The sequence below is a fragment of the Dipodomys spectabilis genome, unplaced genomic scaffold (genome assembly GCF_019054845.1).
Source record: "Dipodomys spectabilis isolate Male_0828 unplaced genomic scaffold, ASM1905484v1 ptg000018l, whole genome shotgun sequence".
Classification (NCBI taxonomy): Eukaryota; Metazoa; Chordata; class Mammalia; order Rodentia; family Heteromyidae; genus Dipodomys; species Dipodomys spectabilis.
In genome coordinates this window covers 9,077,893-9,105,594 of record NW_024870695.1, presented here as the reverse complement: position 1 = coordinate 9,105,594, position 27,702 = coordinate 9,077,893, and the positions used below count along the sequence as shown (strand labels likewise).

General features: G+C 53.2%; 1 protein-coding gene across 3 annotated transcripts; it reads left to right on the top strand.

The window, feature by feature from the left end:
* Window positions 1-1,862: 1,862 nt before the first annotated feature.
* On the top strand, window positions 1,863-16,588 carry Ubtf (upstream binding transcription factor). Of its 3 annotated transcripts, XM_042673830.1 has the most exons (21): window positions 3,804-3,968; window positions 5,107-5,232; window positions 6,635-6,810; window positions 7,304-7,387; window positions 7,487-7,642; window positions 9,840-9,904; window positions 10,176-10,296; window positions 10,636-10,746; window positions 11,094-11,227; window positions 11,356-11,497; window positions 11,783-11,824; window positions 11,931-12,044; window positions 12,122-12,277; window positions 12,648-12,803; window positions 12,887-12,997; window positions 14,047-14,135; window positions 14,228-14,417; window positions 15,278-15,325; window positions 15,426-15,497; window positions 15,574-15,717; window positions 15,797-16,012. In XM_042673830.1, the coding sequence occupies exons 2-21, from the start codon at window positions 5,175-5,177 to the stop codon at window positions 15,920-15,922; spliced, it is 2,295 nt and encodes a 764-aa protein (XP_042529764.1). In that variant the 5' UTR covers window positions 3,804-3,968; window positions 5,107-5,174; the 3' UTR covers window positions 15,923-16,012. The 3 variants fall into 3 exon arrangements, with proteins under 3 accessions (XP_042529766.1, XP_042529764.1, XP_042529765.1); XM_042673832.1 differs by lacking the exons at window positions 3,804-3,968; window positions 10,636-10,746 and adding an exon at window positions 1,863-2,248 and having other exon boundaries at window positions 15,426-15,493; window positions 15,797-16,588; XM_042673831.1 differs by lacking the exon at window positions 10,636-10,746 and having other exon boundaries at window positions 3,805-3,968.
* The last annotated feature ends 11,114 nt before the right edge of the window (window positions 16,589-27,702 follow it).

Below are 27,702 nucleotides of genomic sequence, written 5' to 3'. Positions count from 1 at the left end.
ATTATACAGATATGAACATGTATCAGAGAAGACTTGCCCAAGCTCACACATTAAGCTGAGGAAGTTGGAATTTTTTTAAAATTACAAACCCTAATTTCCCAGGCAAAAATAAAGTTGATCCCAGGCCTTGCATTCAGTGTACTATGACTGGATCCTACACAAAGCACTCAGGGTAGAGTCCAGAGCAGATATGGGTTTGTTGGGCCCAAAATATGTACTATTTGGAAGAAGGAGATCTTCTAAACAAAAACAAAACATTAAGAGCCTAGGTAGGGCTGGGAAGGTGGCTCAGTGGTAGAGTGCTTGCCTCACATGCATGAGGCCCTGGCTTTAATTCCTCAGCACCACATATACAGAAAAAGAAGGAAGTGGCGCTGTGGCTCAAGTGGTAGAGCGCCAGCCTTGAGCTGAAGAGCTGAGGGACAGCGCCCAGGCCTAGAATTTAACCTCCACGACCAACCAAAAAAGAAAAAAAGAAAAAGAGCCTTAGGTAGGTCCTGCAAGTAAAGGGCCTCAAATCTTAAGCTTCATGAGCACAATGGTAAATCTGCTACAACCGGAAACAAAAACCCAACAACAGGAAACGCCAGATCTTGACAGCTTTTCCCTCCAGTTTGTGCAAAGAGGCAGAATTGGGTTGAGATTCCTAGGAAAGGAATCTCATTTCTCCCAAGAGATAGGAGGAAATTACACCAGCAGTGAAGTGGTGTTGAAGATGAAGAGGGCACTGTGCCAGGGGACAGTCCGAAGAGTCTGTGTGACCCAGCTGGCTAAGATGGTGACAGCAACATGTAACAGTGTTGGTGTGGGAGACTGGCACCTGGGAGCCAGAAGCAATGGCGCTGCCTAGGCTTGTTGGAAGCAAATGGCCTTCACATTGACTTCTGGCTCCCGGATCCTGTCCTGAAAGCCTTCCTCTGAGAAGGGCAGGCAAAGCCAAGACAATCTACAGCTGATGACAGTGGGAAGCTGGAGGATGGTTCCTGTCTAGGCCTTTCCTTCTCTCGCCTGAACGGTGTTGGACTACGGGAGACCCACACGGAGGCTGCGGGAACGCAGCTCCGGCGGTCAGGCCGGGATGCCAGGCTCCCCTCGAGAATCCCCGCCGCCGCCGGGGGGCAGAGCCGGCGGCCTGCTTTCTCTAGGCTGGCCGTGCCTTTTTGACAAGCTAATTGCGTGGCGGGGATTGGCTGATCCAGGCGTGACGCCGGTAACAACAAAGGTGGAGTTGGAGGAAATTAGATTAAAAGAGAGGGGGGTAAAAATAAAAGGGGGAGCTGGCAAGGCACTGGAGGCAGAGACCGAGGGGGAGATGCGCCAAGCTCCGTCTCCGGGTGGCGCTCCCCCCCCCCCCGCACCCCCCTCTCCGTCCCCAAGCTTCTTTAGACAAACCCATCGGGATTTGGCTCTTTACTCCAACCCCGGCCCAGTTACGGTTATGGAAGCCGGTGTAGGATGGCTGCTGCTTCTTTGGGGGGGGGGGGGATCCCAACTTCCACACTGACACCTTTCACTACGATGCTGGGGAGGAACTTTTTGCTCGGAGTCCTCGGATCCTAAATCCAACGAAGGTGGGAGGGCAGAGAACAACGGCGGAAAGGCTCGCCTAAAACCCGGAAGGCCCTGGCGGGGCACAGAGATCGGACGAGGCGGGGTGCTCCCCCGTTCTTCCGATGTTGCAAATCCAGACGCTTTTTCTTGCCTTTTTTTTTTTTCTTTCCCTTTTTATAATACCCTCCCTTTGGTTCTCCCCTCCCCGCTCTGGCTTCAGGGTTGCAAAAGCAAAGAGCAATAAAAAAGAAAAAAAAAAAAAAACCCGCGCACACACACACACAGACACACACCAGTGGCGACAGGGGAGAGTTGGAAAGCCGCAGGAGACAGGAGGCAGCGGGGATGGAGCAATGGGGACGGGGAGCAGGCAGGTTCCCTCGCAAATCCCCCTCCGGCTCAAGCCGCCTCGCCCGCACCGGCAGGGGAGCGAGGAGCCAGGCAAGCAGATGGAGGAGTGGAGCTCGCTCTAGGAAGCGGGCTTGGCCGGAGAATGGAGGAGCCGCCAAGCGACCGGCTGATTGGAAGAGAAACGCAGAGCGATGGAGGCGGGGGTAGGAGGACGATTTCTCTGCGGGGACTGGCGGCGGCGTACACGCCCGGGTCGGGCGCTGCAGAGCTTGGCTAGCTTTCAACCCGCGCTCGCCGGCTACAGCCCCGCGCGCCCCCACCCCCAGCCCTACCCGTGGCTCCGCAGGTGAGTTCGACCTGAGGGCAAAAAAAAAAAAAAAATCAACATGTCGTTCGGAGGGGGGGAAAAAAAAAAGGAAAGCATTTCTCTTTTTAAATTTTTTTTCGTGCAGCCCCCAGAGCTGTGGGAGGGAAGGGGTGAGGCTGAGCCACCCCGAGGAGGCGGAGGGGCCAGGCGAGGCCCGGGTGGCCCGGGAGGCGGCGGCGCCGAGGCGGCTCTGACGGGCGAGCGCTCGGAGCGGCGCTGCGCAGCGCCGAGGCAGGCGGGCGGGCGGGCGGGCGGAGCGGGGCGGGCGGAGCGCGGCGCGTGGGGCTCGCCATTAGCCGTCGCTCCGCTTCGCCATCTCGGGCTTTGTCTGGCGACTTGCTGCCCCGGCGTCAGCTGCGGCGGAGCTGCGGCTCGGCTCTTCGGCCCGCCGCACCCCTAGACACCCCTGACCCGCGCTTCTGTCCGTACGCTCGGTAAGAGAGTTTCAGTGCCGCGGATTTCGGGGGAGAGGGGTCGCTAGCGGCAGCGGCGGCGGCGGCGCGATCTCCATGCGCCGGGGCAGGCCTGAGGAGCCATGCCGGGCTAGATTGAACCAGCTCCCTGAGCGCGGTGCGCCGTTTCCAGGATGGAGGGAGTAAAGGGGATTTTTGTTTTGGGGGCCTAATTTTTTTTTTTTTAGTTTCTTGGGTGTCTTTTGGCAGCTAACGAACCGCGAGGTAGGCGCCTAAGTCTGGCGCCGCGATCGGCGTGCGTGCACCCCAGGCTGGTGGCCACGCTCCCGGGATAAGGGTGGACGCTGACCGGTCTGCCTCTCCAGGAGGCAGGAAGTGGGGAGTGGGTGAGAACTGGCCTGGAAGCCTCAACGTAAGCTTTGGGAGGGACTGGAAGGGCGCTCTGGAGCGGGGCTGCCGGCAGCCCCCGAGCCTCCCCGGCCGCCTGGGGGCCCTCCCTCCCGGGCGGGCCAAGCCTGCTAGTTCCCCCGCGGGTCTGGCGAGGTCGCTCTCGGCTCCCGCCCGCCTCGGCTCGGAGCCCCGCCGCCATCCGGGCGGCTGCGTGTCTCCCTGCCTCGGGCTCCCCCCTCCCTTCCCCGGCGGCGGCGGCAGAAGCAGCCGCCACCACCGCCACCACCACCGCTACCACCACCACCACCACCACCCCCCTCCCCTCCTTCCTTCCCTCCGCCTCGGCCGCCCGGGTCCCCCCAGCTCCCGCCCCTCCTCCCAGCTGCCCCCCGCGGAGCCCGCCCGGGCAGGCTGTGGGAGGGAGCGGAGCCGGCGAGGCGGGCGGGCTGGCGCTCGCTCCCCGGGGGTCGGTGTGCGCTCTACGGGGAAGGACGCGCTCGCTGCCCCGCTTCTCCCGCCCCCCCTCCCGCTCCTCCTCCTCCCTTTTCCCTCCTCCTCCCCGCTCCGGCGGCGGAGGCTGCGGCGGCGGCGGGGGGTGTGCGAGCTGAGGCCGGGGCCGGCGGGCGGGCGGCGGGCGGGCTGCCTGCAGGCGGAGGGCGCTGTGCTTTGTGCTTTTCGCCGCGAGGAGCAGCAGGCAGCAGCCACAGCCGCCGCCGCCACAGCAGCAACAGCAGCAGCCGCCGCCCCAGCGCCGCCACCGCCGCGCCCGGAGGAGGAGTCGCTGCCGCCGCGGGAGGGAGCTGCGGCTGTGCCCGGCCAAGCGGGGGAGGGCGCCGCGGCTCAGAGCCGGAGAGGGAGCCGCCGGAGCGGGAAGCCCGGAGGCCGCGCTGCGCCGGGTAACCGAGGCGGCTGAGGACGCGCGCTGGGGTCGGGGCAGGGGGCTGGGGCCCGGCGACAGGGGGAGAGCCGTGGGTGCTGTGGAGGCCTGGCGGGGGACCCGAGGCGATCCCCGACAGGGGACTGGGCGCAAGCTGACCAGGGCACTGCGGAGAGCGCCGAGAGCCGGGGGAGGGGAGGGAAGGGCAGGAAGCGAGGCCCGAGCCGGGCCCGGCCGCGGGCTGAGGAGCCCGCGCTTCCCCAAGCCGGCAGGCGCAGTTCTCGCCGGCCGCCGGAGGGGGCGGCGGGGCCGGCGAGCGCTGCGCCCCCGCCTCCCGGCCGCCGTCCTCCCCGCCCTCTCCTTGGCTCGGCTCCCCGGAGGCCGGGGCGGGGGCGCCGGCGGGGCTGGGCCGCAGGCTCGGGGGAGGAGGCGGCGGTTCCCGCCGCGGTCGCGCTTCTGCGCCGGGCTTCTCCGTGCGCGTCCGGGTGGCTGGGCGGTGGCAGCGCCGCTGGCCCGGGTGGGTAGCTCGGGGGCGGGGGGGCAGGCTAGGCCGCTTCTCTCCGGTTGCTCGCTCGCCGGGGCGGGCGGAGACGGCGCTGGGAGCTTGGGAGGGGGTAGCGGCAGGAATCCGGATCTGGTCCCCGGGGGCGGTGCGGCCACAGCGCTCCGGGGCTGGCGGCGGCTGCGTTGCGTCCGGGTCCCCGCCGGGTTGCGGAGGCGGGGGGAACCGGCCGGGGGGAGGCGGGAGGAGGAGACTGGGGCGCGTGCCCGCTTCCATGGCCGCGCGCGCCCTTTACCCGCCCTTCCTCCTCCCCCGCCCTCCAGCCTGGGGCCTCCCCGGGGCGGGCGCACCGAGGAGGAGGAGTTCTTTTTTTTTTTTTTTTTTTGGCCTGGGTGGGGGAAGGAGGGCGGGCGCTAGCTGCACGCGGGAGCTGGGAGCAGTCTCTCGCGTGGGCAGGGGAGGGCGCACGCCGCCGAGCCCAGCTGCAAAAAGTGGGATGGGCAGAAAGAGGGGGGCTCACTCCTCCAACCTCCGACCCTTTAAGTCTGAGGCTGGCTCTGCTGAGAACGTGGGCCTGCGCCCCCTCCTTTTGGGAGAGGGGCAAGATAGTTCCTCTCTCAGCCTGCCTGAGTAGAGACTGGTATCTCTTTTAAAGGGTGAGGTGGCATTTGACCCCGGGTTGCCCGGCCAGCGCGACCGAGGAGGTGGCTGGACTGCTGGAGGATGAACGGAGAAGCCGACTGCCCCACAGACCTGGAAATGGCCGCCCCCAAAGGCCAAGGTAGGGCCTCCCGCCCAGGGCTCCCCACCCCCAGGCCCAGCCCTCTATAACTTTAAAGTCCTTCCCACATGGCTATGTGCAAGGCTCACCTTCTTAAGGGCTCCTCCAGTCTGCCTTCTCTGAAACTGGAGAAGGTGTCTGGAGTATTACAAAAATCAAAAATCCCTCAACGCGTGTTTTGGCCAAATCCAAATGATTTGACCCCGAGTCTATATATTGTTTTCACATTCTTCTGTGTCTGAGGTCAGAGAACAAACACTATGGTAGCTTTTCTGCTGGGGTTCCCAGGCAGCCTGAGTACATTTTGTGTCTCGTGTACGAGGGTGATGAGTAGAGAGGAAGGTGAGGAGAGGGCCTGGAAGGGCTTTTCATGTTTTTGTTGTTAATGAAAGGGTTTTAGGAGAGGCAGGTGGAAAAGGAGGAGTGTTTGGGTGGTTTAAGGTGGGAGTTACATAGGTAGTTTGACCCGTGCCTCATACAGCAAAATTCCACTGTATATGGGGGTGGAGGCAGAGTGAAGCTGAGCATCTGGTAAAGCATGGGGAGCATTGAGGAGAGAGGATTATGGGTCAATGTGATCCACTCTGCAGAAACCCTGGTCCAGGTTATCAGATGCATATGAAAGTGACTTGGGCAGTGGATGGCTGTTCTTCCAGCTCACCTTCCAGGGCAGCTACCCTCCAAGCACAGAGCTCTTTGGGGCTGCTTATTCGTGGCTGAAAATAACTGGTCCAGATCCCCTGTTTACCTCCCTGAAGAACTGAGCTGTGAAAGCAACTTGGAGTTGGGGGGGAGGGGTCTTCTTGGAGTAGGCTCCTGAGATCCTTTAACCAGCTGGACCTCTCCTCAAAGCTACCCTGTGTGGTTCTTCCTCTGAATCTGATTTAAAAAAAAAAACAAAACAAAAAAACAACCTGTTCTTATGTGGACAGTGGAGTTTCCTTACTACCTATCCTCAGTCCTTGCATGTTTAGGGTTTCTACCTGGAACATGGACTTGAGCTTGGCAACGCATTTACATGTGTTATCTTCTTTCTCCGTCTACTCTAAGCCAAACTCCTATAGAACCCCTAATCCCTGTAGTTTCATTTCCCCCTCTGCTACCCTTACCCTCTTCAGTAAATAGGGATCCATGGCATACTGCCATGTTTCAAATGACAATAGCTTTGAAATAAGTCAGACCTGGGTTAAGAACCTGGCTTTCTAGGTATGATGCTGTCTGGTCTAGAGTCCCTACCCTAATCTAGATTTTTTTAGAGCTGAGCCATGCCTAAGGAAAGAAACCCTGGTTCAAATGGGAAGCAGCCAGGGGCTCTGGGAAAGAAAGCTTGAACATTCAGGTACTGGGAGCAGATGAGGAGGATGACGTGCAGTAGGTGTGATGGACTCTCACCCCTCACCAGACCGCTGGTCCCAGGAAGACATGCTAACACTGTTGGAATGCATGAAGAACAACCTTCCATCCAATGACAGCTCCAAGTTCAAAACCACCGAATCACATATGGACTGGGAAAAAGTAGCATTTAAGGATTTTTCTGGAGACATGTGCAAGCTGAAATGGGTGGAGATTTCTAATGAGGTAAATGATCCCCACCTACCTCATTTCCCTTTTGACACACATGAATACACATCTACCCATACCCCTATCTCAGCCTTCCTGGGGGAGATGAGACAGTTCTGTGAACAAGATGTAAAGAACCTGGGAGGGGTGTTCATAACATAGGCCTTATGTGAGGATATGGCACAGGTGATAGCACTGGCCCAGGGGTCTCAAATTCTGTCACATCCTATCTAGGTACCTTAGAATATTCATATCTGGGGGCTTCTGTTGTCTAAGTTCTTCTGGGACTTGAGTGGAGTTGCTACTAGGGGAACCACACTGAAGTCAGGAAATCTCTTATGGCTGTCCTTTGGTGTGTCCTGACTGCCTGGGCCTCTGAGTCAATGCCTGCGTGTCAGTGGCTTACTGCATTGTGGGCTGTTGGCTTCGGTAAGTTTAGGCATGGTGAATAGTGAAGCCTGGTAGAATAGTATTTCCTAACTTTGCTTTTCCCTCACTTCCCTTCTTCCAGGTAAGGAAGTTCCGTACATTGACAGAATTGATCCTCGATGCTCAGGAACATGTTAAAAATCCTTACAAAGGCAAAAAACTCAAGGTGAGTTACCAGGAAGAGGAGCACAGAGGGCGAGAGGAGGAATAAACCAAAGAATAGATGATGTCTGACCTCTGTCGTGTCCTTATTCTAACCTTCCAGAAACACCCAGACTTCCCAAAGAAGCCCCTGACCCCTTATTTCCGTTTCTTCATGGAGAAGCGGGCCAAGTATGCGAAACTCCACCCTGAGATGAGCAACCTGGACTTGACCAAGATTCTGTCCAAGAAATACAAGGAGCTTCCAGAGAAGAAGAAGGTGGGGGGAGGGGGGCATAGGGGGGGAGGAGGGATGCTGCTGCTCTTGGCTGAGAGTCACTGGTTTGGATGGGTATGGAGGATAAGCCTTAGACAAAAGGACTTGGTATTAGGGATGTTAGTAAGTCAGCATAGCAGAGTAGGATGTTGGGAGCCACCCCCAGTAGCACTCTGCCAGGTCTACACATGGTCACTAAGGTACCATCACACATGAAGGCACAGCCCAACCAAGTGATCACACCAACTTTACATACTACACAGCCATTGCCATGACTCAAAGCCGCTCTTCTCCATACATGCATCTGCATTGTGAGCCTGTGCTGCAGTTCTGTGCCTGCTGCAACATTCCCCTCATGCTCTCATGTAATGCTTATGATAGTCTCATACATGCAGCCCCACAAAAGAGGGTTATTTTAATGTTAGTGGGGAGGGGACTGAGGCATAGATGGTTGAGATGGTCATATAACTAATGATGCTAGAATAGCAGTTAGGCCTTGGTACCCCAGACTCTTCTGTTGAGTGCTCACTGCTGGGTCCTATTTTAAGTGGGCTTTGTCATGCACAAGGACACACTGTGTTCTTTTCAGTATCAGTTCCCTACAGAAGCAAAATACCGTCCAGATTGTCAGAGGTGATTAACCTTGGGGAGAAATTGCTCTAAGCCTCCCAGGCAGAGGTGGACACAGGTTAAGGAGACAGGTACCAAAACACTGGAGCAGTCCTGCAGATGGAGCATGAGATCGGTTGAGAAAAGAGATGGACATGACAGAATTGCTGGGTGGTGAGATGGAGCCAGGGAGAGAAGTTGGTAAAGGACAGTAGGAAAGACCAAAAGACCCGTTGGCTAGGAGTGGAGGCAAAGTTGTACATAATGCTCAAAAAGTGGGACCAACCACCACACCAAGTTGCCCTTTATCCTGGTTCATGCACTCTGACTGGGGACTCAAAAGCCTTTGGTGCTAAACACAGAATGGAGCCAGCTCAGCTTGGTAAAAGCAGCCATCTGTGGCTGGGGCTCAAGTCAGACAGGATCATTAACTGCTATAGCTGCAGGTGACCCCATTAGTGAATGAGAACACGGGATAGTGGCTGTATCCACCAAACACTCATAGGATGGGAGGGAGATACTAAAGGCAAAGGATCTGAGAATCGGGAAGACAGAAACTGGTAGACTGGATGGGATAACCTGGGGCATACAGGCTGTCACCAAATTCCTGTGTGTTGGGGGGAAAGGGAGGGGACTTTGGTAAATCACTTCTCTGTGCCTGGTCTCTGGGTTGTCCAGAGTGAGCCACATCTAAAGTACCTTCTAGCTCTAAACACTGCTGTTATGAGGCAGAGGAGGCTAGGCTGTGCTTTGGTGTTTTTCTGTGGGCATCACAGGAGAAAGTGTTCTGCCTCTGCACCTGCTGCCGTTGTTAGAAGCAAGAGTTGGGCTTGATTACTATGAGCCTCTGGCCCCTTAGAGTGATACTCTTGTGACCCTGGAAAAAAGAGGGAAGGTGAAAATGCACATTTTTTAAGTGGGAGCCAGGACAGGAAGTTACTTGAAGGAAAAGAGTGGAAAAGGAGGTACAAGTGGGAGGAGGTAAATGGGGAGCAAGTTGTGTAGGAGTCAAGTGGTAGGCAGGAGGTGTTGGGGGGAGGCAAGTGATGTACTCAAGGAGCCTGGAGGAAGCTGAGACAGGAAGAGGTGGAGATAGAATTGGGAAGGAATACCTAGGCCACTTGGAGACTCAGCCAGTGGATGGGGAAGAGACCCCAAATTCCAGAGAGATCTAATGGGATGGGGTTTGCATTGTGAATTCGTTGTGTCCTGTCAATACAGTTCCTTGAAAGCAGGACTCAGCCACCACTTATGGGTGACCAATATCAGTTGCTACACTACAGAGAAAGCATGAGCAAGGTCTCCACCAGACTCCTCATGAACAGAGCTCTGTGGTATCAGAAAGGCTTGGAGGTCTCAGTCCTGCCACTGCCATGTAACACACTATCCCCCTCTGGACTCTTTCTTAGGAGAGAATAGAATATAGTATTCTGTGTCTGAGAGGCCCTTGTAATACTTCTCAGCCACCAGGTCTAGTGTATGTCCAACCAACACTGGTAGGCACATGTCCACAAAACAGGAAGGTAGCTTTTGTAGCTTTAGGTGAGGTAGGCCTTGGGTCCTGGATGACCCCATCCCCTCCTCCCCCCAGATGAAGTATATTCAGGACTTCCAGAGGGAGAAACAGGAGTTCGAGAGAAACCTGGCTCGATTCAGGTAAGGCAGTGGAGCCCAGCAGAGGGCACCGGGCGCTGGGTACAGCAGAAAAGGCTTGACAACTGGCTGCAGACTGAAGCTGGCCTTGATGAGGCACGGAAGATGGATGGGTCCTTTGTAAACTATAATGTATCTTGCTTAGGGGAGAGCAGGCAGCTAGCCACTCCCTAATCTACTAGCCCCAGTGAGGAAAGTTTGGTGGGTGGGGTGGCCAGCTTGGGTCTGCCCCAGCAGTGTCCCCTGCTGACCCTTGCTCCTGTGCCCTGGCTAGGGAGGATCACCCTGACCTTATCCAGAATGCCAAGAAGTCGGATATCCCTGAGAAGCCCAAAACCCCCCAGCAGCTGTGGTACACTCATGAGAAGAAAGTGTATCTCAAAGTACGGCCAGATGTGAGTGTCTGGCCAAGGGGCAGGGGTGGCGGCATATGGTGGTGGCAAGGGGGGAGCCGCGCCAGGTGGCCGGGCATGGTCCAGGGGAGCAGGAGAGGAGGCCCCTCCCCAGGGGGGGGGACTGCATGGACAGGGCCTGGGCCAGCTGGCGTGAGTGCGTGTGCGTGTGTGAGCCTCTCCCTTGCACCCAGGTGGGATCCCTGCCTCTGCCTTCCCCTCCTGGCCTGTGGGGGACACTCATGTGACCCCCTGTGGCCCGAGGGGGTGGGGCCTCTGTGCCCCCCCACTCCTTCCCTGCCCCTGGCTGCCTGTGTGTGTCTGACGGCTTTTGGTTTGCAGGCCACTACGAAGGAGGTGAAGGACTCCCTGGGGAAGCAGTGGTCTCAGCTCTCGGACAAAAAGAGGCTGAAATGGATTCATAAGGCCCTGGAGCAGCGGAAGGAGTACGAGGTTAGGCTTCCGCTGCGCTCCTCCCCATCCGGCTCTTCAAGAGCCTCTGCCCTCTGACTCGGTGCCACCGCACTCTGTGGATGGCAGTCACTCCTGGCCCTCCATTGAGGGAGGGGGCCTTCTGGGCCCCTCACCTCTGCCCCTACTTTCTCCTTGTTCCCCCACCCCCACCCCATGAGATCTCAGGCTAGGGCAGGGCAGGGCAGGGCACCGTGTCACATGTGACAGCAGACACACAGCCATCCCCCAGCTTTGCTCCCTGCCTCCCCTCCCCAGCGGCTCTCCCCCTTCCCCTGCCCCAGCTAACCCCACACCCCATTACCCTCCACCCCCCCACCCCACTGCAGGAGATTATGCGTGATTATATCCAGAAGCACCCTGAGCTGAACATCAGTGAGGAGGGCATCACCAAGTCCACCCTCACCAAGGCTGAACGCCAGCTCAAGGACAAGTTTGATGGGCGACCCACCAAGCCACCTCCGTGAGCACTGCCCCGAGTGGGTGGGTGGGCAAGTGGACAGCTAGGGAGTGGGGCTAGTAAAGGACAAGGCGCAGAATACAGCAAAGAGGCCCTTTTGCTAACAAGTATGCCTCTGCCAATTCTGATAGGAATAGCTACTCACTGTACTGTGCAGAGCTCATGGCCAACATGAAGGATGTGCCGAGCACAGAGCGCATGGTGCTATGCAGCCAGCAGTGGAAGCTGCTCTCCCAGAAGGAGAAGGACGCCTATCACAAGAAGTGTGATCAGGTATGTATGGCAGGGAGTACTACAGACATCTTTGGGTCCTGCCTTGAGAGTTAAATGCCTGAAGTCTGACCCCCAGTTGATCACAGGTTGTATGTTCCTTTGTCAACTGCTTCTGACATGGTGGCATGTTAGGTTTACCATCCTGGCCTGTCAAGACAGTCCAGCCTCCTGCCTACCATCTTTGGGGAAGAGCAGTCCACACCAAGGCCCTGGGGTTACTGTCCCTGAGTACTGAGCCCTTGGTGAGGCTGTGCACAACTGACCCTGACTCTCCTACTTTCCCAGAAAAAGAAGGATTATGAAGTGGAACTCCTCCGTTTCCTTGAGGTGGGTGTTGCTCAGGCCGGGTAGTAGATGGGTTTGGCTGCAAAGCCCAACTAGGTGAGAAACTGGAGAGCAGCAGGGTGCAGAATGATACCCACTTTCCAAACAGAGCCTGCCTGAGGAGGAGCAGCAGCGGGTCCTAGGGGAGGAGAAGATGTTAAACATCAATAAGAAGCAGACCACCAGCCCAGCCTCCAAGAAGCCCTCCCAGGAAGGTGGCAAGGTGAGTGAGTCAGAGCAGCCAGGCAGGATGGGCCTAGGGCTTTGGCAAGGAATCCTGACCTTTCTGCACCTCCCCAGGGCGGCTCAGAGAAGCCAAAGCGGCCTGTGTCGGCCATGTTCATCTTCTCAGAGGAGAAGCGAAGGCAGCTGCAGGAGGAGCGGCCTGAACTCTCTGAAAGCGAGCTGACCCGCCTGCTGGCCCGCATGTGGAACGACTTATCTGAGAAAAAGAAGGTCAGGCTTGCCACCCTCTTCCCTCCAACCCCAGGCACCAGTGTCCCTCAAGGGGCCACTGGGGCCCCTTCCTTTCTGCCGGCAGCTGCGTGGCCTCCCCTGCCCCGTGTGCCCCACACGTGTGACTGGGCACAGATGCTGGGCCAGAGCCCAGCGAGCCGGAAGGCGGGAAGCTGTCAGCTAGGGCTGTTGGCTCCCCGGGGAGCCCGTGGGCGGGGCAGAGCAGAGCTGACAGGGACATCTGCGCCGCCCACGCCCCTGCTGGCCCCACCCTCCCAGCCGGAGCCCTGCAAGCAGCTGCTGGGCTGGGTGAGCTTGGCGCGCCCCCTAGGGCTGGTCTGCAGGCATAACGCCCGTGACATCTCTGCAGGCCAAGTACAAGGCTCGCGAAGCTGCACTGAAGGCACAGTCGGAAAGGAAGCCTGGCAGTGAGCGTGAAGAGCGGGGCAAGCTACCGGAGTCGCCCAAGAGAGCCGAGGAGATTTGGCAACAGAGTGTCATTGGCGACTACCTGGCGCGCTTTAAGGTGGCAGCGTATGGGAAAGTGATTCTTTGTAGCTTCTAGCCCAAAATGACTCCTCCTATAATTGATACCTTGTCTGTCCTCAGAATGACCGGGTGAAAGCCTTGAAAGCCATGGAGATGACCTGGAACAATATGGAAAAGAAAGAAAAACTTATGTGGATTAAGAAGGCAGCTGAAGACCAAAAGCGATATGAGGTGGGAAGGGGCTGGGCCAACTGCCCTACTAGCAACTAGGCTCAGAGCCAGAAATCTCAGCCTGACCCTGATCCAGTCTTTTAACTTCCTGCCCAGATTCTCAGTCTGTCATTACTAAAATGGGATGACTGTACTAGCCTCCAGGGTTATTATTGAGGATTGTGAGTTCAATGCTGGAAACACTTTGAAAAGATATTGCTTGACACAATTGCAAGTTAGGTAGTTGCTCCTTGGCTGTGCATCTAAATTTCCTTTCTGGCACATAAAAGGAAGAACTACTGCAGGTGTGACTCAGTGATAGTTTGCCTGGCATGGTTGGACCATAGGTTCAATTCCCCAGCACTTAAAAAAAAAGAAAAAAAAAAGCCAGGCACTAATGGCTCACACCTGTAATCCTAGCTACTCAGGAAGCTGAGATCTGAGGATCACAGTTCAAAGCCAGCCCAGGCAGGAAAGTCCGTGAGACTCTGATCTCCAATAAACCACTAGAAAACTGGAAGAGGTGCTGTGGCTCAAGTGGTAGAGTGCTTGCCTTGAGCTGAAAAGCGCAGGGACAGCGCCCAAGCCCAGAGTTCAAGCCCCACAACCGACAAAAAAAAAAGGGGGGGCAGGCATCTGAGATCTGAGGATTGCGGTTCAAAGCCAGCCTGGGCAGGAAAGTTCATGAGACTATCTCCAATAAACCACCGGAAAACCAGAAGTGGTCCTGTTGCTTAAGTAGTAGAGTGCTTGTCTTGAACTGAAGAGCTGAGGGACAGTGCCCAGGCCCAGAGTTCAAACCCTATGACCAAGAATAGAAAAAAGGGTGGGAAAGTAGCTTAGTGGTAGAGTGCTTGCCTACCATCCATGAAGCCCTGGGTTTGATTCCTCAGTACCACATAAACAGAAAATGCTGGAAGTGGCACTGTGGCTCAAGTGGTAGAGTGCTAATCTTGAGCACAGATGCTCAAGGCCCTGAGTTCAAGTCTCAAGACTGGCAAAAAAAAAAAATCAGATAAGGTATAATACAGTAGAAGTTGTAAATATAATCTTCCCTGGTATCCCCACAGAGAGAGCTGAGTGAGATGCGGGCACCTTCAGCTGCTACAAACTCTTCCAAGAAGATGAAGTTCCAGGGAGAACCCAAGAAGCCTCCCATGTGAGCCCAGAGCTAGAGTTGCCCTGGTGTGGAGGGCCAGGCTGAGGGCGCATTGTCTGAGCTTCTGACCTTCCCTGTGTCACCCTGTGTAGGAACGGTTATCAGAAGTTCTCCCAGGAGCTGCTGTCCAATGGAGAACTGAACCATCTGCCGCTGAAGGAACGCATGGTGGAGATTGGTAGCCGCTGGCAGCGCATCTCCCAGAGCCAGAAGGAGCACTACAAAAAGTTGGCCGAGGAACAGCAGAAGCAGTACAAGGTGCACCTGGACCTCTGGGTCAAGGTGAGAGGATAAGGGACCCAGAAGGGAGAGGGAAGCCTGCTGGTTAGCACTCTTGCATAATTTCCTTGGTGCTGCAGCGTCATATGGGAAACAGTTACTGTCAAACTTTTAAAGAAAAAAGACACCAGGGCTCAGAGTGGTTAAGAAATTTCCTCTGGGTCACAGAGTAAGGAAAAAAGAATTCAAATCAGCTGCCTTCCAGTTGGTACCAGGAGACTTCTCAGAGGTTCTGTCATGGCTTCTCTGAGCTTCCTTCTGTACCTTAGTTGTAGTCAAATCCATAAAGTGTCCTCCCCAGCTACCTAGTAGATTGGCCAAAGATCTAGAGAGACAGTGAGGATTAGATGTTCACAAGTTTATCTAGCCCCCACAGCCTCATCAGTGGCTCCAGTTGAGGAGTGAGTCATGATGGGGAACTTGGGAATTGAAGAAGGCCCCCTGACTGAAGAGCCTCCAGCAACTGGAGAAACAAAAACCATCTTAGTACAGGGTGGCTCAGAGACCAACTCTTGTGGCAGGAGCTGAGATTGGAGCTGTATTCTGAGACCCCAAATGTGACAAGCTTATGGAGAGTGAGCACATAGAGCCAGCAGTAGTCTAGAAAGCATTCTTTTTTTGGGGGGGTCCGGTCATGGGGCCTGAACTCTGGGCCTGGGCGCTGTCCCTCAGCTCTTCAGCTCAAGGCTAGCACCCTATCACTTGAGCCACAGCACCACTTCTGGCTTTTTTTCTTTTTGCTTATGTGGTGCTGAGGAATCGAACCCAGGGCCTCAGGCATGCAAGGCAAGCGCTCTACCACTGAGCTACCTTCCCAGCCCTGTCTAGAGAACATTCTAACACCAGCTCTCCTCTTTTTCCAGAGTCTATCTCCCCAGGACCGTGCAGCATATAAAGAATACATCTCCAATGTGAGTGTGGAAACAGGGCAGTAGCAGGCTGTGGGGTTCTGAAACTCCAGGGTTTGAAACTCACAGCTTTCCCTCTCTCTATCCCTATCCTCTACTGCAGAAAAGAAAGAGCATGACCAAGTTGCGAGGCCCGAACCCCAAGTCTAGCCGGACTGCCCTGCAATCCAAGTCGGTAAGAAGCCCCTCTGGGGTGTCTATACAGCAGAGCCTCAGGCACCCCAGATCCCTGATAGACCTCTACCTCTCAGGAGTCGGAAGAGGATGATGAAGAGGATGAGGATGATGAGGATGATGATGACGAAGAGGAAGATGATGAGAATGGAGACTCCTCTGAGGATGGTGGGGACTCTTCAGAGTCCAGCAGCGAGGACGAGAGCGAGGATGGGGATGAGGTAGAGTAAACACAACATGTTTGGGGGGGGCTCCCCCAAAGAGAGCCATCTGATAACGGCATACCCTTCCTTCCCCCAGAATGAGGAGGACGATGAGGATGAGGATGATGATGAGGACGAGGATGATGATGAAGACAACGAGTCTGAGGGCAGCAGCTCCAGCTCCTCCTCCTCAGGGGACTCCTCAGACTCTGACTCCAACTGAGGCTCAGCTCCCCAGGTGGCCAGGGAGAGCCCCAGAGTCCCCCTCCCCAGCTGACCACTTATGTCTCCCCCCATGTTCTGTCCCTGCCCCTGGCCTCCCCCACTTCTTTTTTTTTTTTTTTTTCTTTTTTTCTTTTTTTAAACAAAATATGGTGGGGGTAGGGGACTGGAGGAACTCAGGCTAGGACTCTGCAGCCTTGGAGCCATCAACCCTGGGATCCTCCAGGGACAGCAACCATCAGACTGAGCCAGCACTGGACCGACCCAACCCACCCAACCCTACTCCCTCCCCCCCCTCTGCTGCACTTGCGGTTCCGGCATGGACAATGGACCCAGAGTGGGATTGGAGGGGGGGGGGCTCCCAAAGAGTTCAGTGAGGCCCTCCACACTTGCAGTCCAAACCAAGGTGGGATGGAAGATTGGGGAGGATTCTTCCTTCCCAGAGGGCCTGCTGCCTGGACCTCTACATTGGAACTGGAGGCAGGGACTGAGGGAGAGGAGGGTGGGTGCCTTTGAAAAAACGGGCGCTGCCCTGATGGCGCTCTCCCCTGCCCTGCAGGAAGGTGCCGCCTGGACCTGCTCATGGGGAAGGGGGCAGAGTGTTTTTTATATATGTGTATATATTTTTTTTTAAGCTCTGAGCTGTCAACGAGACGTTTCCTACCGATCTCGGCTGCCGTCTCTGTTGTCATTTCTGGGAGAGGGAGGGTTTAGGGGGGTAGGTTTGGGACTTTTTTAAAATGATCCTGGTGTGTGTGTGTGTGTGTGAGAGAGAGAGAGAGAATGTGTGTATGTCTTGTACATAACATGGGTGCATCTGTGAGTCTATCCGAGTACGTGTGTGTGTGTATGTATGTGTGTGAGTAAGAAGGGGGTCTGTCCTGGAGCCCACCTCAGTGTTCGTGAATCTGGAAAAAGGGTTGGTGAGGGCAGGGAGATAGTGACCCTGGCAGCAACAGGCCAAGGCCATCCCTTCCCACACATCCTCTGCGTTGCCTGGTTCCTGGCTCCATTGTGGGGAGGGGAACTAAAGCCACCTGATGCTTCCTATACCAGTTTGCCTCTGCCAGGACCATGTGCATCTGAGCTGCTACGGTCCCTGTCATCTGGCCAGTGGGAAGGGGTAAATGTTTTGAACCTTAAAGCTTTTCTTTTGTGGGAAAGGCCTCCCAGTTGACTAGAGGAGCAACCTGGCCACCCTGGGCCCAGGAACTGGGCTTCAGGAAGTATCTTTGGATTTTTTTACCTACATGTCCTTAACCACCTTCCCCTCTATCCTCAACCCACTCCCATTTCCTTTGATTTCTCAGGTCTGCTCCCCTCTTCCCTATCCCCTCCACCCTCCCTAGCTGGGGAGGGGCTGCAGAAAGTACATTCTGTAACTGTTCTCTGACCCCTGCCAATCATCCCAAGCTTTTTGTACCCCAATCCCCTGATTCCTAATAAGCCAAGCCACCTTAGCGCTGTGGGTTTTAAATTTTTTTATTTTTTACTAGACTTGTCAAAACTTATTATTTTTCTTTTTACAATCATGTCAGCATATTTAATTGGGGCTTTGTGCTTTTCAACCTTCCTCTAAAGAAAAGCTAGGAATGGGGGAAGGGGGGCCTTTACCAGAGTGGTAGGATAGGAAGATGAGGGTCTCCAGTCAGCTGTGGATCTCTCAAAGCACACATTTGTCCTGGCTTGGACTATGGTGCTGGTCTGGGGAGGCCTAGGGAGGGACAATCCCCACTCTTGTTCACATCCTGATCTTGGAAGTAGGTACAGGAGGTTCCAGGTTCTGGTTCTTCCTGAGAGCCCCTACAGAGAACCCTATTTCCTTATTTGAATGCCCCTGCACTATTATATTTTAGTGGAATGTGTTTTCATTAAAAAAAAAAAAAAAAACCATGAACAGGATGCTTTTTTTCTCCCTGTTCTAAAAACTGAAAAATTCTTACAGTATAAACAGGGCCACGGGGGTGGGGGCGTTGGTGCTGTAAGAGGTTGCTCTGAGTGCATTTTGGCACTGGGACAGGATGGCTGGGGTGGGAAGATCCCCATTCCCCACCCCCTTTTTTCTAATATTTAAGGAGTGTTTTGTAGGTTTCAACAACAACCACACTTGAATTTGTATCATGGGAGGTGGGAGGGAGTGGCTTAGAGGTGTCTGCCTAAGCTTAAGGCCAACTGTGGAAGTTTTGTTTCCCCTTTTTTTGTATAATAAAGTAAAAAAACAAAGGTTTGTGTGCTGCCTGGTCATTGGAATAAGTGAAAGTGAGTGGCAGGGATAACTAACAAATTTGATCTAGGATAACTTGAAGCAGGCTTGTTTTCTTTTTTGTTCAGTTTTGGGGCTTGAACTCGGACTGGGCTTTTGTCCAAGGCTAGTGCTACACCACTTTGAGCCACAGCACCAGTTTTCTGGTATTTCTGGACTTTTCTATGCAAGCTGGCTTTGAATTATGATCCTCAGATCTCAGCCTCCTGAGTAGCTAGGGTTACAGGAATGAACTACTGACACTTGGTTCTTGTTTAACCTTTTCTATAACCATCTTCCTGTTTTCCTATTTCTTAAAAAGTTTAGGGGGGGGGGATTGTAATTGTGGAGATAGAAAAACAAAGGAGGAAGCAACAATGTTTGATAAGAAATGTACTCATTACCTTGCTCACATGATTGTAACCCCTCTGTACAGTATTTTCACAATAGAAAAACTTATTTAAAAAAAAAAGTTTAGCAGGCAACCTACCTTCACATTGTTCTGTGCTACTACTCTTGTACTTTGCCAATTCATCTTCAGTTTCTTTACTTGGCTTGACAGCCACTGAGACCACTGCTGAGTTAAAGAACAAAAACATTTTTACCCAGAGGGCTGGGTTTTAGGAAATGGAAGGTGAGGAGCTACCAGGGTCAAGGGTTCACCCTGGGTGTGCAGGCCTTCCTGGCTGGTGTACAGCTTATCGGGGAGATTTAGGGGAGCCCTCCCACTTGAAGCTTTAGCTCCACCCAAGGTTGGACATGATTTTCCTACTTCTGACCTCTGATGGAAAGTGACTGGGACAAGACGATTTGCTGTCTGAATTAAGGGACTACCTTTTCTGTGCAGGCCTGAACTAGGTTTCTATAATAGCCAAAGGCTGAAGCCCCTGGTTCTATGCAAGAACCCCACCCCAAGCCCTTTCTTATTTGGGCCAAACTAACAAAATGTTTCTGCTATTACCCAGGAACTAGTCTTCTATAATCACCAACATGGTGGCCTCCCAGAGGAGACTTATCTGGGTCCTACCTCCTTAGTCCACTCTGCTGGGGTCAGCATTACTTATCCTTCATTCCATCCTGAGTGTCCATGACTCTAATTACCCACATACAACTATTCTAAAAGGTAGTGTCCCCAGAGACCGGATGCTTTGACTTGAATATGCCTCCAAAACTCATGTTGAAATTTAATTTCCACTGGGACATCAGTAAGAGGTGGGAGCTTAAGTCCTCATGATTAGATTAATCTATTACACAGGAGCAAATCTCACTAGTCCAGGGTCCCAGACAATTCCTCTCTGGCTTGCTTGTCTTCCCACCATGTTACAGTGTCACACAAGGCCTCACCAGATACTAGCAGCAGACTCTTGGGCTTCTAGCCTCCAGAAGCATGAGTCAAATGAATTTCTATAGTTTTTAATTTGCCCAGTCTGTGGTATTGTCATAATAACAGAAAATGAGCTGAGTGGCTGATGCCCTTAATCCTAGCTACTCAGAAGGCTGAGATCTGAGGATCATGGGAGCAAAGTCCATGAACCTTTTATCTCCTTACCACCAAAAAGCCAGAAGTGGAGCTGTGTTTCAAGTGGCAGAGCACTAGTCTTGAGGAAAAAAAGGAAAAAAAAAAAAAAAAAAAAAGCTCAGGGCCAGTGCCCAGGCCCTAAGTTCAAGGCCCAGGACCAATAGAAAAGAGATAAAATGGACTAAGACATGGATGGCTCTTTTTTTTTTTTTTTTTGATTGGTCATGGGACTTGAACTCTGGGCCTGGGCACTGTCCCTAAGCTCTTCAGTTCAAGGTAAGTGCTCTACCACTTGAACCACAGTGCCACTTCTGGTTTTCCAGTGGTTTATTGGAGATAAGAGTCTCATGGAAGCCCAGCGCCCATGGCCCATGCCTGTAATCCTAGCTACTCAGGAGGCTGAGATCTGAGGAGCTCAGTTCAAAGCCAGCCCAGGCAGTAAAGTCCGTGAGCCAGCCTGGGCTGGCTTTGAACTGTGATCCTCTGATCTCAGCCTCCTGAGTAGTTAGGATTACAGGTGGGAGCCACCAGCGCCCAGCATTAGATGGCTCTTCTTAAGACCTGTGTGTAGACAGACAGCTGTGTATCCTCTGGGATATCCAGAAGTCATACTTCAGCTTTTAGTCATTCAACCCGAAACCATGTTTAATCTATCACTTAGATCTGTCCATTTCTAGTTTTCTCTCTGAGCTTCTTAGTCTTCTCCATAGATTTCATTTCCAACCTAGTCAAGACCACCACCATTGCTCAACTTCTATAAAGACCTCCTGAAACCAGTCTTTGTGCTTTAAAAAGATATTCAAACCAGATGCTTGTGGTTCATACCTATAATCCTAGCTACTCAGGAGGCTAAAGCTGAGAATCACAGTTCAGAGCCAGCAGACAGATCCTCAAGATGCTCTTCTCCAATTAACCAGCTTTTTTAAAAAGCCAGAAGTGGAGGTATGGTTCAAATGGTAGGGCATCAGTCATACAAGGCCCTGAGTCAGCCTTGGCAACAAAGCCAGTCTCCATCTAAAAAAAAAAAAAAAAAAAAAAAAGCTGGGTGGAATAGTTTAATACATACCTGTAATCCCAGCACTGAGGCAAAAGCATGTCAAGTTTGAGGTCAGACTGAGCTATATATACAGTAGTGAATTTCAGGCCAGACTGGGTTATGTAGCAATTCCTGTCTAAAACAAACAAAATCCAAATCTGATTACTTCTGTATTTACTATGTGTAACCTACTATGATCTTTTGCTTGTTTTTTAAGGTATTTGTTTTGCCAGTCCCTGGGGCTTGAACTCAGGGCCTGGGCACTGTCCCTGAGCTTCTTTTGCTTAAGGCTGGTACCTACCACTTGAGCCACAGTGCCATTTCCAGCTTTTTCTGTGTATGTGGTACTAAGAAATTGACCCTAGGAGCCAGGCGCTGGTGGCTCACGCCTGTAATCCTAGCTACTCAGGAGGCTGAGATCTGAGGATCACGGTTCAAAGCCAGCCCGGGCAGGAAAGACAGTGAGACTCCTATCTCCAATAAACCACCAGAAAACCGAAAGTGGCGCTGTAGCTCAAGTGGTAGAGCGCTCGTCTTGAGCTGAAGAGCTGAAGGACAGTGCCCAGGCCCAGAGTTCAAGCCCCATGACCGACAAAAAAAGAAAAAAAAAAAAAAGAAATTGAACCTAGGGATTCATGCACTCAAGGCAAGCACTCTACCACTAAGGCACATTCCCAGCTCCTACCATGCATGATGTTTTAAGTTCGGGTCCCTGAATTCATTCTCCTTTCATTCCACTCTTTCTAATTACATACAATATAAGTAATATTTCTTCCATTTTTCAAACATGCCTATGACAGGGCCTTTGCACTTCTCATTCTCTGTGACTCTTTACTCAACCTTCTTACCTCAGCTCAAATGTCACCTCACAGAGAGGCCTCATCTGACCACGCTCTCCAGAGAGGTCTCCCTTCCCCATTTCTTTTTTTTTTTTTTTTGGGTCCGGTCGTGGGGCCTGAACTCTGGGCCTGGGCGCTGTCCCTCAGCTCTTCAGCTCAAGGCTAGCGCTCTACCACTTGAGCCACAGCACCACTTCCGGCTTTTTTTCTTTTTGCTTATGTGGTGCTGAGGAATCGAACCCAGGGCCTCAGGCATGCAAGGCAAGCGCTCTACCACTGAGCCACCTCCCCAGCCCCTCCCTTCCCCATTTCTTTAGGTATTTACTTCGCTCTCCTCAAGCATAAGACCCTTGACCTGCTTGCTCATTCCAACAATCCCAGCACCCAAAACCACCTAGCATATATTTGACAACTAAGAAACATATGATGAATACGTGATGGAGTATGGCCCACAGGTCCAGGGAACTGGGATGGACATTTGCTGTCTCTGCTGGCCTCCCTACCCCAACTACAGCCACACTATCCCTCCATGCCTTGACCATACCATGTTCTCTTCCTGGGCCTGTACATATGTTATTCTCTCTGCCTAAAATATTCTTTACCACTCTTCATAGTTAATTCACAGCACTACTTAGAAGGACACTTTCTTGGGGGAGGAGAGGAAATGGGGTCGAGGACCCCAACAAAAAAGATCCCTGTATCATATGTTTCTTCAACAGCCTAGATGTTTTCTCAGACTTGCTCCTTTCACATTATGTGGTGCTGAGCTGTATATGCCACCAAGACAAGGTCTGTGTGTCTCCCTTGTTTGTTACTTGTAACCGTAGGGATCACCCAGAGCCTGGGCCAGCTAAGTCCTTAGTATTTATTAATGGGTGCTAACTGTACAGACTTGGAACATCCCCAAAAAGGTCACTACCACAGCACAACCCAGACCAAATGTGGAATAATTAGCACAGTCCAGTTGTAAAGTTTAGTATGAGGATGGCTGCAGGTGGGGAGATAAGAAAGGGTATAGGTAACAGAAGAGTAAAGAGAGTTTGTAGAACATATGCAAATTCCTTAGGGAAAGGGTAGACTTTGGTAAGAAATAAATCAGCCTCACCATGCTGTAGGTTCCTGAGAAGAAGGTAAGAGAAATAAAAAAGGCCAGGGCTTTGCTCTTAAAGTTCCTCATTGGCTTCTTTGCTCTAGATCGAAGAAATTCAACCACCTTCTCAGAGTCTCAAGCAGCTGAGCCCACCGCAACATCAATATAGCTCAAAGTGAACTTGTCATCATCCTGTATCCTTCCATGTGCTCCACAGAGTTGCTCCTCCTGGTTAAAGATGTATTTGGGCTTCCCTCTTTCTTCTGCCCATACAGCTCAATCAATAATGGAGACCTACTGATCCTCACTTACTCTTCAGACTCCAGAATGGTCAACTAAAAATACAAATAGGGCCAAATGATTCCCATTAAAGAATTCCCCACCACATGTAGGATCAAGCTCACAATTTCAACACTCCTCAGATCATACAGGTGAGTCCTATAGAATCCCACCTGCTTACTTACCTCCTGCACTCTTTGCCCATTCTTCTGTTTTAGCTAGTCTGCAGTCAGATCCATATTCTTTTTCTTTCATTTTCATTTTGCTTTTTTGTTGTTGTTTCAACTTGGGGCCTTGGGCTTGCTAGCAAGAAACTCAAGGAACTCTACCACTTGAGCCACAGTCCTACCCCTGTTATTTTTGTCCGTCATGGGGCCTGAACTCTGGGCCTGGGCACTGTCTCTCAGCTCTTCAGCTCAAGGTGAGTGCCCTGCCACTTGAGTCACAGTGCCACTTCTGGCTTTTTCTGCTTATGTGGTGCTGAGGAATCGAACCCAGGACCACATATATGCAAGGCAAGCATTCTACCACTGAGCCACCTTCCCAGACTTACTTGTTTTTTGGTTGGTCATGGGGCTTTACCTCTGGGCCTGGGCACTGTCCCTGAGCTCTTTAGCTCAAGGCAAGTGCTCTACCACTTGAGCCACAGCTCCATTTCTGGTTTTTCTGGTGGTCAATTAGAGATAAAAGACTTACAGACTTCCTACCCTGGCTGGCTTTGAAGTGCGATCCTCAGATCTCAGCCTCCTGAGTAGCTAAGATTATAGGCGTGAGCCACCAGTACCCAGCTCCAGCCTGTTTTGAAACATGATTAGTTACATAGTTTGGCTGGCCTCAATCTTGAAATCCTCCTGCCTCAGCTGGCATTCAAACCAGTGCTCTAGCCGGGCGCTGGTGGCTCACGCCTATAATCCTAGCTACTCAGGAGGCTGAGATCTGAGGATCGCGGTTCAAACCCAGCCCGGGCAGGAGAGACCGTGAGACTCCTATCTCCAATAAACCACCAGAAAACCGGAAGTGGCGCTGTAGCTCAAGTGGTAGAGCGTTCACCTTGAGCTGAAGAGCTGAGGGACAGCGCCCAGGCCCAGAGTTCAAGCCCCACTACCGACAAAAAAAAAAAAAAAACAGTGCTCTAATGATAGTGCTGGCATCACCACATCTGACCTGCCTCAGATTTACTTTATTTTTATTTTTTGGCTGGTAATGGGGCTTGAGCTGTGGGCCTGGGCACTGTCCCTGAGTTTACCTCAAAGCAAGGGCTCTACCACTTGAGCCACAGCACCATTTCCAGTTTTCTAGTGGTTAACTGGAGATAAGAGTCTCCTTGACTTTCCTGCCCAGGCTGGCTTTGAACCATGATCCTTAGATCTCAACCTCCTAAGTAGCCAGGACTATAGGAGTGAGCCACTAGTGCCCAGCTTTTGTTGTTGTTGTTGTTTTAAACCAGTCCTGGGGCTTGAACTCAGGGCTTGGGCACTGTCCCTGAGCTTCTTTTGCTTAAGGCTGCTGCTCTACCACTTGAGCCACAGGGCCACTTCCAGCTTTTTCTGTTTATGTGGTACTGGGGAATCAAACCCATTAAACCACATTAAACCACATTACCAGCCCTGCCTCAGATTCTGAAGCTTATTGGGTTCTTTTTTTTGGGTTCCGGTCGTGGGGCCTGAACTCTGAGCCTGGGCGCTGTCCCTCAGCTCTTCAGCTCAAGGCTAGCGCTCTACCACTTGAGCCACAGTGCCACTTCCAGCTTTTTTGTTTTTTGCTTATGTGGTGCTGAGGCATTGAACCCAGGGCCTCAGGCATGCAAGGCAAGCGCTCTACCACTGAGCCACCTTTCCAGCCCCTCTGAAGCTTATTGTTGACATGTCTAATGTCATCCTGGTCTTCTAGTTCATCTTTCTCTATAAAAAGCCTTTCCTGGGCTGGGAAGGTGGCTCAGTGGTAGAGTGCTTGCCTTCATGCATGCGGCCCTGGCTTCGATGCCTCAGCACCACATAAGCAGAAAAAGCTGGAAGTGGGGCTGAGGCTCAAGTGGCAGAGTGTTAGCCTTGAGCTGAAGAGCTGAGGGACAGCTCCCAGGCCCAGAGTTCAAGCCCCATGACTGAAGTAAAAAAAAAAAAAAAAGCCTTTCCTGGCCTTTTTCTTACATCAGTGCCACTTCCTGCCTACTTCTGAACCCTCATTTTCCTTTGTTTTCTGTGTGAATGTGTGCCCATACCTTGGAGGCCAGGCTCTCTTCCTGGGCATGCTTGCTCACAGTTCAGCACAATATCATTTAACCTTAGCTAGGCACCTGTGGCTCATGCCTGTAATCCTAGCTACTCAGGAGGCTGAGATCTGAGGATTGTGATTCAAAGCCAGCCCGGGCAGGAAAGTCCACAAGACTCTTATCTCCAATAATCCACTCAGAAAACCTGAAGTGGTGCTGTGGTTCAAGTGGTAGAGTGCTAGCCTTGAGCTGAAGAGCTCAGTACAGTGCCCAGGCCCAGAGTTCAAGCCCATGACCGAAAAAAGAAATCATTTAGCTACATCTCCTGTCTGGCATTTTTACTAGTTAATTGTGGACAAAGTTTTCTGGATTTTCTGTCCAGGCTAGCTTTGAACCTCAATCTTACAGGTCTCAGTCTACTACTGAATAGCTAGGATTGCAGACTTTAGTAGCTATAGCATTAATTTGTATATATTGTTTTTCAGTTTTTTTTCTTTCAGTCATAGGGCTCATGGACTTTTCTGCCTGAGCTAGCTTTGAACTGCAATCCTCAGATCTCAGCCTCCTGAGTAGCTAGGATTACAGGCATGAGCCATTGGCACCCAGCTTCAGTTTTTTCCCTGCAGATCTTCCTACCACCTGAGACTATGAACTTCTTAAATACAACTGCCTTCTTTAATCTTTATAGCCCAAGACTTGGAGCACCATAAGAAAAACAGCTAAGTGGTGTGGTGATGCACACCTGTAATCCTAGCAGTTTGGAGACTGAAGCTAGATTGTGATTTTGCGCCCAAAGAAAGTTTGAGGTCAGCTTGAGATAGCTAGCCAGATCCTGTCGCAAAAAAGTGGAGGGCCTGTGGTTCACACCTGTTATCTTAGCTACTCAGGAGGTTGAGATCTGAGAATTACAGTTTGAAGTGAGCCCCAGCAGAAAAATCCATGAGACTTATCGCCAATGAACCACCAAAAAGCTGGAAGAGTGGCTCAAGTGGTACAGTGCCAGACTTGAGAAAAGAAAAAAAAAAACACCTAAAGGACAGAGTCCAGGCCCTGAGTTCAAATCCCAGTACTGGAACAAAAAGAGTAAAACAAGCTAAGATTTACTTACACTGAGCTGAGTCCCATGTGCTCATATGCATTGATTTATTAATCTTATCATTACACCCACTGGCAATGGGAAGGAACCGAGGCTTAGGGAGCTCATTTGCTAAAATCCACCAATTCAGATCTGACTCGGGCCTTAAAACTACTTCAAATCTCAGTGAAAGTTTGGAGGCTTTAGAGCCGATGAGGTGACTTCAGACTAAGCCTATCTCCTGAGGGGATCGGGCTTGACAGACAACCGTCCCAGGGCACCAGTCGCTGAGATGTCTAGACACCTTTCAGTGGCTGAGGTAAAGGGGGACTGAAAGTCAGGGTGCGGTTCAGGGCCCCCTGGGCTGGGGCAGCGCTGGGTCGGGAAAGGTTCTGGCCAGAGCCCCGCGGGCTGCCTGAGAACCGGGGGGCGTCCAGCGTGGGATCCGGAAGCAGGAAAGGCGAGCAGGTGTGGGATCTAAATTAGGTTGAAGGAGGGGAGGGCGCTTCGCTCAGAGGGAGCAGCTCGGCCTCCGCCCTCGGCGGTGGACCGGCACCTCACGGACGCTTGCTTCCACGTTCTACGGTGTGGAATGGGCTGAGACCCACCCAGAAACCCGGAGAGCGAGTGCGGACGAGCCTCTCCAAGGCTTTTCCTAATTGCGCCCCATTTCAAGTCCGTCCTCTTCACAGAAGTGGCTACACACCTTGGGGTAAAAAGTGGGGAGCGGAGGAATGGAGGGGGGAGGAAAAGAAAGAGCGGGGAACCCCGAGGGAAGGGCGGAGGAGCCTGGGCCGGAAGGCGTCCCAGGCTCGGCCGGGAGCCGGCGCTCTCTTTCGACGCCACCCGCTGCCCCCGCCCCCGAGCCGGCCGGGACGGCACAACGTCTCCGCCCCCAGCGCACCGCGCACCTCACCTTGAACGCTGCCCCACCCACCACCTTCCTATTGGGCCTCCGGTGCCGAGGCGACACGGCGATTGGCCGGGCTGGTCTACGAAGGCTCCACCCATCTCCCCGCCCTCGCTCCCGTCCGCCGGTACTTTGGACGGCGGCGTGGCGCCCCTCCTCCCTTCCCGGTCCCCGCCCCCTGGAGCAAATGCTGCCGAGCTGCGGCCGCGGGGCAGATGCACGCGCTCGGGCCCCTCTAGCAGGCGCGAGCAATCGCTGGGCGCGCCAAAGCGAAAGAAGGAAGAGGAAGGGAGGGCGAGGGCGGGGTGTTGGGGAGGGGCGGGAGGAGGAAGAGGAGGAGGTTGGAGCGCGCTCGCGCCTGGCTTCGCGCCCGCGCGGAGGGAGGGGGAGAGGGGCGCGCGCGCGCACGCTCGCGTTCTCGCTCGCTCCATCCATCCATCCTCCGGTCGCGGCACGCGCGCGCGCTCCGGGCTCGCGCCGCACCCCCCGCCCGGGAGAGGCGGGCTGGAGTGGGGGGCGGGGGGAGGGGCGCGCGGACGGCGCGCGGACTGCGCGCGGGCGGGGTGAGGTGAGGAGGAGGAG